Source organism: Megalobrama amblycephala, linkage group LG8 (genome assembly GCF_018812025.1).
Source record: "Megalobrama amblycephala isolate DHTTF-2021 linkage group LG8, ASM1881202v1, whole genome shotgun sequence".
NCBI classification, from domain to species: Eukaryota; Metazoa; Chordata; class Actinopteri; order Cypriniformes; family Xenocyprididae; genus Megalobrama; species Megalobrama amblycephala.
In genome coordinates this window covers 15603148-15618281 of record NC_063051.1, presented here as the reverse complement: position 1 = coordinate 15618281, position 15134 = coordinate 15603148, and the positions used below count along the sequence as shown (strand labels likewise).

Genomic DNA, 15134 nt, shown 5'->3' with positions numbered 1-15134 from the left:
ATTCAATTATATCTTGCAACGTAAGTTAGCCTCCCAGCTAACACACGACGTAACAGTTACGTAATGTATTCGTACTTTTTGGTAATTTCATGACTTACTAACTGACAACGTAACTACGACGTCGCATGCCAGTAATTTCATTACCTTCAGATTACCATCTCACAACGTCGTGAGAACGACCCCCTAACGTTATAAGATTACCAAGGACGTTCCAGATAGATACGTACTCTATTCGTAATATATTGGTAATTCCATGACTTACTAGTAACGTAACTACAACGTTGTATGCCCGTAATATTATTACCATCAAATTACCGTATCACAACGTCGTCAGTACGATCTCCTAACGTTATAAGAAAACCAAGGACGTTCCAGATACGTACTCTGTTCGTAATATAATGGTCATTCCATGACTTACTGGCAACGTTACAGCAACGTCATGTGCTGGTAATTTCATTACCATCATTTATGCGTTCTTTATATGTTATTATTACCAGAATTTGCCATTTAAAATGTGTAATTAAACGTCAGACACAAGACTGAAATGTCCCCTAAGAAAAAAAAAAATGTTTCTTTTCACCAAGTCAGAATATGGATGATTGCTTTTTATAGTGACGTGACATACAGCGCGCGCCTCCACAAATGGAGTGCGCGCCGCGCGCACAGTATGTTGACAAGAGAGTAAAGTTAATTTTTCTGAGAGAAGAATTTATTTTTCCGAGGTGACAACGAATAAATGGCTTTTATAAAAATGTATAAAGTTAACTTTGGAAAGACGCAAAACCTTTTTTTATTGTTATGTTTACGTTAGTGCTGGTGGCCGTTAGAGTTGCCATGGCAACCGGGAAAACATTCAAGCTGCTGGAGAGGACGGCGTCGACGTTTCTCCGTGTTTCTCGTCAGTTTTATAGCAATAAAGTTCAACAACTGCGTCAGATTGGTTAAGTAACATTACCCACAGTCTACCTTAAGTACTTTATGTTAATATTTTTACCTCTGTGATTGAACGTCTGAAATATATGTTGGCAAAATGGTACGCTAGCATAGCATATGTTTTTAATGATACTGAGTGCAAAACGTCTTGAATGTTTTTATTTTATGTTTCGCTGTAGGCGATATGTTTTTATTTATAGTTTGGGTGTATTTCATTATTTTTATTTGGATTTTTGTTCATGTTCTGCTTGTTTTTCAAAATAAATGAATTGAATTCATTTTGAGCTCTACATTCATTGTTCACAGCTGTTGGAATAGCCTTTAAATTAGTTTGGGCAAATGAGGACATAAATTAGGTTAAACTACTGCATGTCCGCCCATAGAAAAATAAATAAATATAAAAATTACCAACTGATTACCAATACACAACCAATGATACACAACGTTGCCACAACGTCGCAGTTACTAACTGGCAACGTCACAAAGTTACGTTGTGGCAACGTATCCGGGAATTTCACTTTTCCGGTTGAGACAACGTAACTAGTTACGTCGCCACGACGAAAGTTTGGTCACCAAATTACCTTGAAGTTACATAACAGTCACGTATTTTGGTTAGCTGGGCTAGCTGCGTGTTTAGCCTACTTGTTGTTTGACTTCCATACAGCTCATAAATCAGGGATGCAAACACGTCAGGGGTGAAAAAGGTGAGACATGCCATTATTACTTCGTAATCTGCGCAGATTACATAAACTTCGCCAGCAAATCGAGTGAACATAATTTGTAAAACATAATTTGCCAAATGCCTCCACAGATGATTTTTACCCGCATTTTACGTTTGTTCATTCCAAAACCCTGTCATTATGAAATTGCACAGCATGTCTTGTGTGTTTCATTACGTTTTGACAATATATAGTAGCCTAGAGCTCAACTAAAGTTATTCGTTGGCAAAATGGTAATGTTAGTATGTTAGTATGTTGTATGTTAGTTTATAAATTGTAATTGGAATGAAAATTACGTTCGATTCATTGGATTAACGCTAACAACATTAAAATCAAAACAAGCCAGCCATGTCAGGCTTATTAACAGTCCCAAGCTTTACATATCGATACTTATGCCATTTAAATGAAGGTTATCATAACGTTACTTTGCGAGATAGCGTGGGGGCAGAGTCAGACCTAGCGGAGTCATATTTCTTCAGTCGTGCATTCACTCTTTCAAGGCGCGTTGCACGTGTGAAGCCAGAAGTTTTTTTGTTTGTTTGTTTGGACAAATGAATGAGAAGGCGTGATTGTCATGATTTCATTCACTGTGATCCTGTCCAAAGACTGTCCTCTCAGACCCCCAACTCCCTTGACCTGTTTCACTTATCGCTCGCGTACCAATTCTTACAAGTGTTGGAGAGTAATTAAATAAAAGAGAGTAATTAGAGAGTGATTAAATAAAAGTCCCTAACTCACTCACTCACTCACCTTGTACGTGTATTTTGCAAGAAGCTTTACTGCCAATCGAACAGAGCACTATTGAACGCACTGTCCTAAATATATCCCATAGTGGGCAAGTCTGATTCTGTGTAATGAATCGGTTCATCCTAACATGTCCTATGAAAAAGGCCTGCCCGATTCGTTCTAATGAATCGGTTTGCCCAATGCACGAACAGTTCATGAACAGATTCGACTCCTTATACAGCATTCCAGGTCATATTTTAACAGCCAAAAGCTGCATTTCATTTATATATTTTAGACTTTAGAATTTTTTAAAGACTTTAGAAATTAGCAAGCAGCATATATTTTAGTATATTATAGCCTATATTTTTTTTAACTTTACCTTTTAACTTTAGTATAACAAAAACATTATTTTGTGCCAGATAAAGACAGCTCTGATTAAATGATTAATTATATTACTATTAAATATATAAAAAAATATATTCCCTGCATCCAAATAGTCTATGCCTTTTATTCTACTCCCCCTTCTGTGAAAACAGTATGGTCGAATTTTAACCGTAACCTATAAAATTCATACACTAGATTGTTAAATACCTGTAAAGTAGAATGAGTGCACATAGTAGGAGTCATGATGAATTCAAAATTGCCAATTATTTATTTATTTATTTATTTATTTTAATGGAATATTGCAGTATTTACTATAAACGATTTATTTGTGTATGTCATTATTTTATTACACAAAAATTCATGTGCCCTCATAATGTTAAATCAAAATAACTTCCCCTCCCACTTTCAACAACATCTCTTCTCTGATGACATGTTTATTGGTGCGAGGGCGGGACAACCCGTCACTCACGAGGTCACAGCAATAGCAAACACAATGATCCAATGATCCAATCAATTTCAGATGGACACAACCAAGTCCCGCCCTACATTTTTTCTTGTTTGAGAAGCCATTCACGTGGATATACGTCACAATAGGGAAGGAAAGACTATCACAAATTCCATTTCATGCTGACTCTAACAGTAGCAATGTAAGTTCTAATTAAAATGCAGTACCTACTCAGAGAGTATGTGATTCTGGATGCAGCTTTTGCCCCTTTAGATAGCTTCATCATGTAGCTTTTAGTGTACTAACGATTTCCCCTTTCGCTTGCCAATGGTGGCACGCGTATTTAAGGTCGCCTACATGTACCTGTAGATTGTACTGTGATTTTCATAATTCTAGAGCATGAACACTTAAAACGGTTTACCTGTGTTCAATTGGCATAATGTTGTTTGCCAAGCAGGAAAGATTAAGTCATGTCAAAAAAAAGTTAATGCTCCACCTTGACAGTGCGAGTGAGTGTGCGAGTTTGTGTGTGTAGGCGTGTGCTCACATTGCAGCGAGAGACAGGAAGTGTGTGCCACTCAAGCTGTGCAGTAATGAGAAGACTAACACGCACGTCTCATCCCATGACTGAGAAATGACCCTTCCCTCCCTCTCTCTTCCTCTTTCTCTCTCATCAGATCCTCCCTCGCTCAGTGAGGTGTTTATTTAATGCCACTGTGACTGAAGCTTTTCTTAATTATGTTAAATACTGTCAGCCTTGATCAGACTCCACACTTAGCAATCACAGGTCCTCCCCTTACCCCCATCAGAGAAGGGCCGCGCACACACACGCTAATGAATACAGACACAGAAGTGCTAATGAAGGCACTCGTATGTTAATTGTGGAGACACACAAGCGCTGACAGATTCGCTTAGTCTAACTAACCCAAAAACATTTTGAACGTATAACAAAATAAACATTTTAAAAATAAACCTTATTATTACATGATAAAAAAGAGATAAGAAATTAAATATGATCACAGTATAAAGGACAGTGGATGACCGTTACACTGGACAGTATTGGATGTTTTACACTGGTGGGGAAAAAAGACTTAAAGAGGACCTATTATGCTTTTTTACATTTTCAACTTTATTAAGTTTGTAATGTTGTTGTTTGAGCATGAAAAGGTCTGCAAAGTTAAAAAGCACAAAATCCACTCCAAAGGGAATTATTCTCTATATCTACATCTACAGTATAAGCACTGAAACTGAAACTGAAACGCCTCGTTTACTTCCAGGAACATAAAATATTCCTCATTTAAATAATTCCCACCCAAGGCACACTGGTTAAGTTGCTTTAGAGTGTTGTTGGTGTTTTTTCCATCCTGAATCTAACACAGTTACTGTAAAGGCTATGTTCACAACACGATGCACTGATTAAGCTGACCAATCACAGCATTTTGTGCTTTTCAGAAGCAGGTAAAGAGATAGGAACTGAACAGAGCGTTACTGACAGAGCGTTACTGACAGACTAGGAAGTGAGGTGCTACAATATTGTAAAATATGTGAAAATTAAGGGTTTTTTTGAACATTCAAGCACATGTTCCAATAGATCCTATAAACAAAATCATGACTAAAAGGGCATAATAGGTCCTCTTTAAGTGGCTCTTATAAAAATGTGGCAAAAGCACTATAATAAAATATACCTCTGTTTAATAATGAGTTAAATATATTAATAATGATTCGACTGTGTGGTCACACTGTGAGTTTATGGTCAATTTGCAATTGCTTTGATATATATATATATATATATATATATATATATATATATATATATATATATATATATATATTTTTTTTTTTTTTTTTTTTTTTTTTTACATATTAAAAATTACATATTTAATTAATTTTACAGGGAAAAATAATTAAAACGTTAATTAGTAACTCTTTAGAAACCCAAAAATCTGGGAGGATCAGAGGCCCCCAACTGTTGCTACTATTAGCCAATCAGCTGTGTTAAGAAAGTAAAATGGATTCATCCCACCTACTTCTGTCAGCCTTGGCTTGGCATAAAAGAAAATGTTAATGCAAAGAATTCTCAATTCAAGACTAATCTTTCCTTAGTATATCCACCAAGAAACAGTTTCTTCCAAAATATTATATCTACAACTCTGACAAACATGTGGAATGATAAAATCACAGAATTCACCCAGGCATCTTGCGTATACACCCATCTGTTACAACCCTGATTTTTAATCAACAAATTACAGATAAAAGAAAATAAATTGAAAGTACCACCTCTTTGAAATAGATTTTTTTAACTATTTGAGCCAAACATTCACAGTCTGCATTATCTAGAATACATGCATGTATTAATATATATGAAAGATATATATATATATATCTTTCAAAAGTGTACAGAATCTTGGCATGTTATGACCTTATGACCTTCCCAACAGTAAATAGGATAGTATCTCCACCAATGCCAATTTTTGGACACAAATATGAAAGCCTTCACATATTGTTACGTGTATTCCGGGTTTAATGTCTGTTTTGGCTAGGTTTTGCACTTATTTTAGTTCAGTTTCCTGTGTTTGAGTTGGGTTTCCTTGGTTTTTAATTAATTGATTATGATCTGCACCTGTTATCTATTTTGCTGATTAGTTTGACTCATGTTATTTAAACCTTGAGTTTGTTAAATTCAGTTCTCAGTTCTCGCAGTGATAATATTGGTTGTTCTGTTTCAAGTACTCTGAGTGTTCTGAGTTTTTGTTAAAGGGTTAGTTTACTCAAAAATGAAAATTATCCCATAATTTACTCCCATCAAGCTAGGTGTATATGACTATCTTCTTTCAGACAAACACAATCGGAGATATTTTTTAAAATATCCTTAGTCCTCCAAGGTTTATAATGGCCTGCATTTTGGACAAAACAAATTGCATCCATCCACAATCAAAGTAATCCATACAGCTCCAGTGGGTTAATAAAGGGCTTTTTAAGCGAAGAGATGCAATGTGTTTTTGTAAGAAAAATATCCATATTTAAAACTGTATAAATTCGAATTCAAACTAGCTTCTGGCGGACGACCGTGCCACTGCCATGCCGTGCCATGTCACTCCCCCAGACATACAGGTATAAAAGAGAGATGACATGCATCACTCATTCAGATTTGTTCTACAGAGCCGAGTGAGTGTTGCCTATACACAAGCTCAATCCATTCATCCTCTGAAAAGAAAGCGAATTGCCGGTGTGATGGCATATTGCAGCGGTCTTTCTCATGGAGTGGGCACGGATAAGTGCCAAGAGACTTCACCTGGGTGCTTCAGCAAGCCTAAAAGAGCAGCTTTCCTATAAAAGTGCTTTTTTCCTCTAAAAGAGCAAGCACAGACCGAGAGTCTTTTTAAAGATGCCTTTCGGCCTGTGTGTTTCTAGATGCACTCGATATCTTTCGTGATCACTGTCTCAAGTGTTTGGGTCTCACCTACACTGAGACAGCATTTGTGGATGGCTTATGTCCTCATTGCAAGAACATGACCATTGCAACATTGCGTTCACGACTCGCTTTTCTGGTAAGAGAGAGAAAATCACCTCATTTGCTCATCCCTGCGATGCACAAGGCCGCGCTGAGTGTGATACGAGGGCGACAGGAGTGTTTCCGCTAGGTCAATCGCCACTGGCCTTCCGTTCCTCGTCTTGCATGTTGGATCCAGTGGAGCTCCCAGATCACATTGACAGTGCATCACATGATGCACCTGATTTTTAATTCGGGGCTCTAGATGAGGACGAACTATCGAAGCATCAGAGGGCAGGCTTATGCCTTCAGATGCTGAGGACTCAGCTGGAGTTCCACCCTTGGGTGTGATAGCTCAGTCAGAGTTGGCAGCCTTGCTAAGTCCCAGCGCCTTTCTTTGTCCCTGTCACCTCGTGTCTTCACAAAAGTCACAGAGGCAACTATCACATTAGAGTCACATTCTCAACTGTCTCAATGACTGGCTCATCCTAGCGAACTCTCGAGATTTGATGTGCGCACACACGGACCTGGTGCTCAGACACCTCAGCAGTTTGGTTCAACTGGGAAAAGTGCAAGCTCTCCCCAGTGCAGAGCATCACTTTTCTCTGGATGGACTTGGACTCGGTTACTATGTCACTATGCTCAGTCGATGCTGAACTCCAGAAGACATTCGGGGGGAAAACAGCAGTTGAATTGAAGCAATTTCAGAGGCTCCTGGGGCATATACAGTGGGTACGGAAAGTATTCAGACCCCCTTAAATTTTTCACTCTTTGTTATATTGCAGCCATTTGCTAAAATCATTTAAGTTCATTTTTTTTCCTCATTAATGTACACACAGCACCCCATATTGACAGAAAAACACAGAATTGTTGACATTTTTGCAGATTTATTAAAAAAGAAAAACTGAAATATCACATGGTCCTAAGTATTCAGACCCTTTGCTCAGTATTTAGTAGAAGCACCCTTTTGATCTAATACAGCCATGAGTCTTTTTGGGAAAGATGCAACAAGTTTTTCACACCTGAATTTGGGGATCCTCTGCCATTCCTCCTTGCAGATCCTCTCCAGTTCTGTCAGGTTGGATGGTAGACGTTGGTGGACAGCCATTTTTAGGTCTCTCCAGAGATGCTCAATTGGGTTTAAGTCAGGGCTCTGGCTGGGCCATTCAAGAACAGTCACAGAGTTGTTGTGAAGCCACTCCTTCGTTATTTTAGCTGTGTGCTTAGGGTCATTGTCTTGTTGGAAGGTAAACCTTCGGCCCAGTCTGAGGTCCTGAGCACTCTGGAGAAGGTTTTCGTCCAGGATATCCCTGTACTTGGCCGCATTTATCTTTCCCTCGATTGCAACCAGTCGTCCTGTCCCTGCAGCTGAAAAACACCTCCACAGCATGATGCTGTCACCACCATGCTTCACTTTTGGGACTGTATTGGACAGGTGATGAGCAGTGCCTGGTTTTCTCCACACATACCGCTTAGAATTAAGGCCAAAAAGTTCTATCTTGGTCTCATCAGACCAGAGAATCTTATTTCTCACCATCTTGGCAAACTCCATGCGGGCTTTCATGTGTCTTGCACTGAGGAGAGGCTTCCGTCGGGCTACTCTGCCATAAAGCCCCGACTGGTGGAGGGCTGCAGTGATGGTTGACTTTCTACAACTTTCTCCCATCTCCCGACTGCATCTCTGGAGCTGAGCCACAGTGATCTTTGGGTTCTTCTTTACCTCTCTCACCAAGGCTCTTCTCCCCCGATAGCTCAGTTTGGCCGGACGGCCAGCTCTAGGAAGGGTTCTGGTCATCCCAAACGTCTTCCATTTAAGGATTATGGAGGCCACTGTGCTCTTAGGAACCTTAAGTGCAGCAGAATTTTTTTTGTAACCTTGGCCAGATCTGTGCCTTGCCACAATTCTGTCTCTGAGCTCTTCAGGCAGTTCCTTTGACCTCATGATTCTCATTTGCTCTGACATGCACTGTGAGCTGTAAGGTCTTATATAGACAGGTGTGTGGCTTTCCTAATCAAGTCCGAATCAGTATAATCAAACACAGCTGGACTCAAATGAAGTTGTAGAACCATCTCAAGGATGATCAGAAGAAATGGACAGCACCTGAGTTAAATATATGAGTGTCACAGCAAAGGGTCTGAATACTTAGGACCATGTGATATTTCAGTTCTTTTTTAATAAATCTGCAAAAATGTCAACAATTCTGTGTTTTTCTGTCAATATGGGGTGCTGTGTATACATTAATGAGGGGAAAAAATGAACTTAAATGATTTTAGCAAATGGCTGCAATATAACAAAGAGTGAAAAATTTAAGGGGGTCTGAATACTTTCCGTACCCACTGTACTTTCCTCAGAGGCAGTTATGCCGCTCAGGTTGATGCATGAGACCGCATTCAGCATTGGCTACAGTCTCCAGTCCCGAGATGCGACAGCGGCATATATTGCATGGCACTCACGCCGATTTGTTGTTGCTTATGTAGCCCTTATCCTCCCGTTGCCCACTGTGGCATTCCCTGACTGAGGCCCCTGTCGGCACAGATGTGCTGGCACTCAGCTGGCCCCAGGGCCTTCGCAAGTATACGTTTGCCCCCGTCAGCCTGATGGCACAGATGTCGCTCGAGGTCAGGGAAGATGAAGAACAAGTCTTGATGGTTGCGCCGCATTGGCCCACCTGGACTTGGTTCTTGGAGCTCATGCTCCTCACGACGACCCCTCCCTTGCTAATTTCTCTGAGAAAGGACCTTCTTTCTCAGGGACGGGGCACAATTTGGCACCTGCAGCCAGACCTCTAGAACCTTCATGTCTGGCCTCTGGACAGGACATGGAAGACTCTATGAGGCGGGTATATGTCTTGAAGTGGAGTCTGTTCGCTAACTGGTGTGCTTCCAGAGGGGAAGGCCCACAGAGATGTACAGTCAGGTCAGTGTTTTGCTGCCTGCAGGAGAGGCTGGAGGGCCAGCTGTCCCCTTCCACCTTGAAAGTGTATGTGGCTGCCATAGCGGCACATCACAACGTAGTGCATTGTAAGTCTTTAGGGAAGCACAACCTGATAATCAGTTTCCTCAGAGATGCCAGGTAGTAAAATCCTTCTTAGGCCATGCCTTATTCCCTTATGGGATCTCTCTGTAGTCTTTCTGGGCCTACAGGGAGTGCCTTTTGTGCCCTTGGAGTCAGTAGAGTTAAGTGCCTTTATTTGAAGATGGCCCTCCTGACTGTGCTCACTTCCATCAAAAGGGTTGGGGACCTGCAGGTGTTCTCTGTCAGCGAAACATGCCTTGTGTTCGGTCTGGCTTACTCTCATGTGAACCAGAGACCCTGGGCGGGCTACATGCCCACTACCGATTTTAGGGACCAAGTGGTGAGCCTGCAAGCGCTGCCTCGGAATGAGGGAGACCCAGCCTTGTCGTTGCTGTGTCCAGTATGCACCCTGCATGTTTAGTTGGGCCGCACGCAGAGTTTCAGAAGCTCTAAGAAGCTCTTAGACTGCTTGCACACAGTGCCTTTCCCCTCCCTAGGGGACTACTGGCCTGGCATGTAAATGACAGTGTTTTTAGTCATTTTCGCAGATCTGTGTAAACGGGGATCATTTTGACAACATTGCGTCTGTACATGAAAAACGCGAAGGAGAAACCTTTCCATTTTTAGTACATCGTTGTCATGTAAACGTACCCTAACACTGTCACGGTGTTCTGATTAGTTTTATTGCCATGTTCTGTTTTGTTTTCCCTGTCACTGAATTCTCTTTCATTCATTAGTTGTCATGGTTCCTGTTTAGTTTACACCTGTTCCCTGTTCTGTCAGTGATCTTTCCTTTGATGCAATTCCAAACAGGAAATATCACCCTCCCAAGGGCACTTACCCTGCGTTCCATTCGGAAGGGCTCATCCCTATGCCCTAATCCCTTCAAAGGGTTTACCCTCCAGAGTGAGAGCGTCGAAGGGATGAAGGGTGTAGGGGTCAAAAAAACTCTTCTTTTGGAACGCACTTCAGCGTCATCTTAACGAGACAATCAAGGAGGAGTAGATTGTGCAAGCTGCGCCCTTTGTTTAACGTTACTTTATTTATTTATTTATTTATTTATTTTAGGTTTATCGCACCATGTATATTGTATCTATGTATTTTAAACATTTAAATGGACTGATAAAAGGAGCTGTAAAGTATTTTTGTTGAAGTACAATGTCGTTTTGACCATAATAATGTACCAAATCGAACTCGTTTAAATATTACATACATTTATAGGTAAAAAATATTACAATATACATTTATAGGTAAAAATCGAACTCCTAACCTCCTGTTCCCATTCTGTGACGTCAAACAACTTCCCTGTGCAAAGGATCATGGGGGTCCGAAGTGTCCATCAGTTGTACCCTTTGAAATCCTTCATTCCGAAGGGCCCTTTGAAGTGGCCAGTTTTGAGCACTTCGGTTTGGAACGACCCTTCAATATGGCGGCCATAATTATTTTCACTCCGAAGTGCCCTTCGGAGGGCGATATATCCCGTTTGGAACGCACCGTTAAAAGTGAAAACAATCATGGCCGCCATATTGAAGGGTCGTTCCAAACCGAAGTGCTCAAAACTGGCCACTTCAAAGGGCCAAAGGATTTCAAAGGGTACAACTGATGGACACTTCGGGCCCTCATGATCCTCTGCACAGGGAAGTTGTTTGACGTCACAGAATGGGTACAGGGGGCTCAGAGTTAAATTTTAACTATAAATGTATGTATTTTTCTATACTACTGTAATATTTATATGAGTTAGATTTGGTACATTATTATGGTAAAAATGATATTGTACAACAAAAATACCTACCTTTATCAGCCCATTCAAATGTTTCAAATACATAGACACAATATACATTATATTTAACGTAAATAAATAAATGAATAAACTAACGTTAAACAAAATGCATGTTTTTGGGGGGGTTAACCAGTGTACAAAATGTGCGACAAAGGCACTTCCTTGATTGTCTCGTTAAGATGACGCTGAAGTGCGTTCCAAAAGAAGAGGTTTTTTTGACCCCGACACCCTTCATACCTTTGAATCTCTCACTCCGGAGGGTAAACCCTTAGGGCATAGGGATGAGCCCTTCCTGTTACAGTTATGTTTTGTTCGTTTTAGTTTTCTTGGACTTTTAGTTTGTTTTCATATGTCACATGTCTTCCTTTGTTCTGTTTTCCCGCCACCTTTTAGTTGTCATGGTAATTCATTTAATCATTACAGGTGTTCATTATTGGTTCCCTCATTTGCCTTGTATTTAAGTTCTTGCCTTTTCACTCTTTTGTTTGTCTGGTATTGCTTGTTTTAACGTGTTGTAGCACACAGTTACGTTTTTGGATTACCTTTAAGTCTTGTAAATAAACCTTGTTGGATTTCTATATTCGTCTTCGTCTTCCTGGGACCAAATGTAACAGAATACCAGACCAAGAATGAAAAGAGCAAGAGACTTTGTTTCTATTAATGTTGCCCCAATGAAGGGCAACAAATTATTTTTGGAAGGAGGAACTGTTTATGTGTTCCAGAGCGGCAGAGATTTGGAGCTTAATGTGGAGGAGTTCCTCAACATCTGCCATCACACCTCCTGCGATGACGTCTGTTTAATGGGGGGATTTCGGTGTGGTCTGGACGAAGATCTCCGCTTCGTCATGCCCCGCGGCGATCCCTGCTGGACCCTAGTGAGCTACATCAACTTCGCTCTGTGGATGAGTGAATCCAAGTTCACAGTGGGCGAAGCGGAGGATATTGGTGGAGTTCGACACTGGGGAGTACTGGCTTATTGACTGGAATACAGAGGTACTGCTTCCCACCCTGCCCCACCCTAATCTCCCTCACTCACCTCTACCATCTAGCACTGCCATTTCTCCAGCCCTGCCTCAGCTGTCCTCCTGCAGCCCCTCGTCTTCCCCGGTGTCTACTGACAGTAAGGTGAAGTCTCCGTGTCTGCACTCAACAGCATTGGCAGATCTAGTGGATCCTGTGGCTCAGCCTCCGGCCTCTGATTCCCTCGTAACACCTTGGACTGTCGACCGGTTGGCTTCACCTTGTCTCCTACCACCCTCGACTCCACCAGAGACCCTCCACCCTGAAGCTACACCAGGCTCCTCTGTCCCGTTGGCTCGCCCTTGGTCAGTCGTCACCCTTGTGCCATGGACTTACGAGCCTCACGCTGCGCTTAGGCTCTCCACCCCTATGGCTGCAGTGGGATCCTCCTTCCCCCCGGACTCGCCAAGGTCCACGGTCGTACTGGCTCCACTTCAGGTTTCGGGAGCTCTGGTGTCGCCTCGGGCGTTCATCACCGCGCCTCCGCCAAGGTCTCCAGTTCCAGCGGCATCACTTGGTCCCATCAGCTTTCCGTCATCGCCTGGGGATCCCCTGATATTGGCTCAGTCTCCATCGGTCGTCCCACGGAGGTCGTTGACCACGCCTACTGCTTTGCTCCTCCCTCCTTCGACACCGCCGTGGGCTGCCTTCATCACCGTGCTCTGGGTCGGTACCATCTGGCCGCTCCTCCTGTTACTGCCCCTATGGATGCTCCCTCCATCTATTTCTCCATGGAGTTTCTGCCTCTTCGCCTGCCTGTCCCTGCCAGCCCTCTGCCTGCTCCTTCTCCCCAGTCCTTCTCCAGCTCCTTGCCGTCCTCCAAAGTCTCCACCCTCCCTCCCTCTTTAGTTTATTTTTGTTACGATGCAAGGACGCGCCTACTCAGAGGCTGGCGTTATGTTACAGTTATGTTATGTTTGTTTTAGTTTTCTTGGACTTTTAGTTTGTTTTCATATGTCACATGTCTTCCTTTGTTCTGTTTTCCCACCACCTTTTAGTTGTCATGGTAATTCATTTAATCATCACAGGTGTTCATTATTGGTTCCCTCATTTGCCTTGTATTTAAGTTCCGGCCTTTTCACTCTTTTGTTTGTCTGGTATTGCTTGTGTTAACTCGTGTTGTAGCACACAGTTACGTTTTTGGATTACCTTTAAGTCTTGTAAATAAACCTTGTTGGATTTCTATATTCGTCTTCGTCTTCCTGGGAGCAATTGTAACACTTCCGAATGGAACACAGTGCTTGTGTGTTTCTCATGTTAATGTCTATAGTTATGGTAGTTGTGTTATCTATGTTGATTAAAGTTATTCCTGATCATTCTTTCTGCATCACACATTATCTGTGGGATTATTTGTACAGCTCAACCATTAACATTAACACTATATATATAATATATGTATGTGTATAAATACAAAAATAATATGTATACAAATATATGTGTGGGTGTGAGAAAGTGAGTATACTGTATTTACATACTTCACAGAGAGACGCATCATCTAATCAGCCCTGAGCAATTCATGTCCTTCCCTAAAACATCAATTAAAGAGGGAGTCTTGAGTGATGACATTCCCTTTATTAATCTTATCATGTGTCATAACCTGCTCTCTTGGCCGCTCTCTTCAGCATCATTTGGACACATATTAAAGTTGGCTGTCGTAAAAAAAAAAAAAAAAAAAAAAAAAAGTTAAATTACCTTAATTTAAAATGAGTATGTAGTTGAAAAAAAATGTAAGTCTAAAAAGATGATACTTATAAATTGTTATAGCATTCAGATATAATTTCTCTTGCTAATATTAAAGTGATGTTTGAGGGAAGCAGCAGGGTTCAATTCACCACAGGCAGCTTCAGCCTGAGGATTGCTTGATTGTGAAATATCTCTTCAACTCCTCCCTACACTGCCTTAAACTGATCTCATCATGGTCTCTGAAGGAAGTTCCTACACATGCACTGGCACAGGCTGGGCAGGACTGCTGCTTTTTAGCATCCTGTTTTTTTCCAGTCATCTCTTCTCATTTCCTGTCCTCAAATGAGTGTGCTGAAGAAGAAAAAAAAAAAAGTTTCCTTTATTGGTTCTCAGAACCAATTCAGTTCAACTAAAATGTGTCTACACAGCAGCAAGTACAGCCAGGGAAGAGCTATAGGTTTCACGGGAATTTCATCAGCTTTTCAAGCAAACAAACATACAAAGACACACAGCAAAGAAGGGCCCTTGCAAAGCCCTGTCCATGTCTCACAAATTCCATGTGATTAAGTAACATAGAGATTGAGTGTATGAGAGAGAGAGAGAATGAGAGAGAAAATAACACAGTGAGTCCAGAGATGTAATAAAGGCAAAGATTGTCCCTCAGGGAATCATGGTTGTGTGCGACCAATATGCTCTATATTTCTTTTTTGCTGTCTTCCATCATCACTTTAATCCCCAAAATTACCAACAAAGCCTTTCTTGAAATTTGAGCATATTTTCCATGGTATAATCATATAATATACGGCGAGGACAGAAATGAACATGGCTGAGCTTAGAGTAAATATTTGAGGTTTGTTTTTCAGCTGTTTTATAACACTGAGTGTGACTGGAGATGGAACAGAATTTGGGTCGAAAATGGAGGCCTTGTGGGTCCCTAG

General features: G+C 41.2%; 1 protein-coding gene across 2 annotated transcripts in view; it reads right to left on the bottom strand.

The window, feature by feature from the left end:
- Window positions 1-15134, bottom strand: part of LOC125273870 — a 145345-nt gene that overhangs the window by 118288 nt on the left and 11923 nt on the right. The window contains exon 1 of one of the 2 annotated variants that reach the window (XM_048199630.1): window positions 2403-2535. The exons of the other annotated variant lie outside the window; for it this stretch is intronic. Within the exon in view, the coding sequence (XP_048055587.1) occupies window positions 2403-2520 (118 nt within the window). The 5' untranslated portion in view covers window positions 2521-2535. Of the gene's footprint in view, window positions 1-2402; window positions 2536-15134 lie in introns of those variants that run through there. 2 annotated transcript variants of the gene reach the window in all.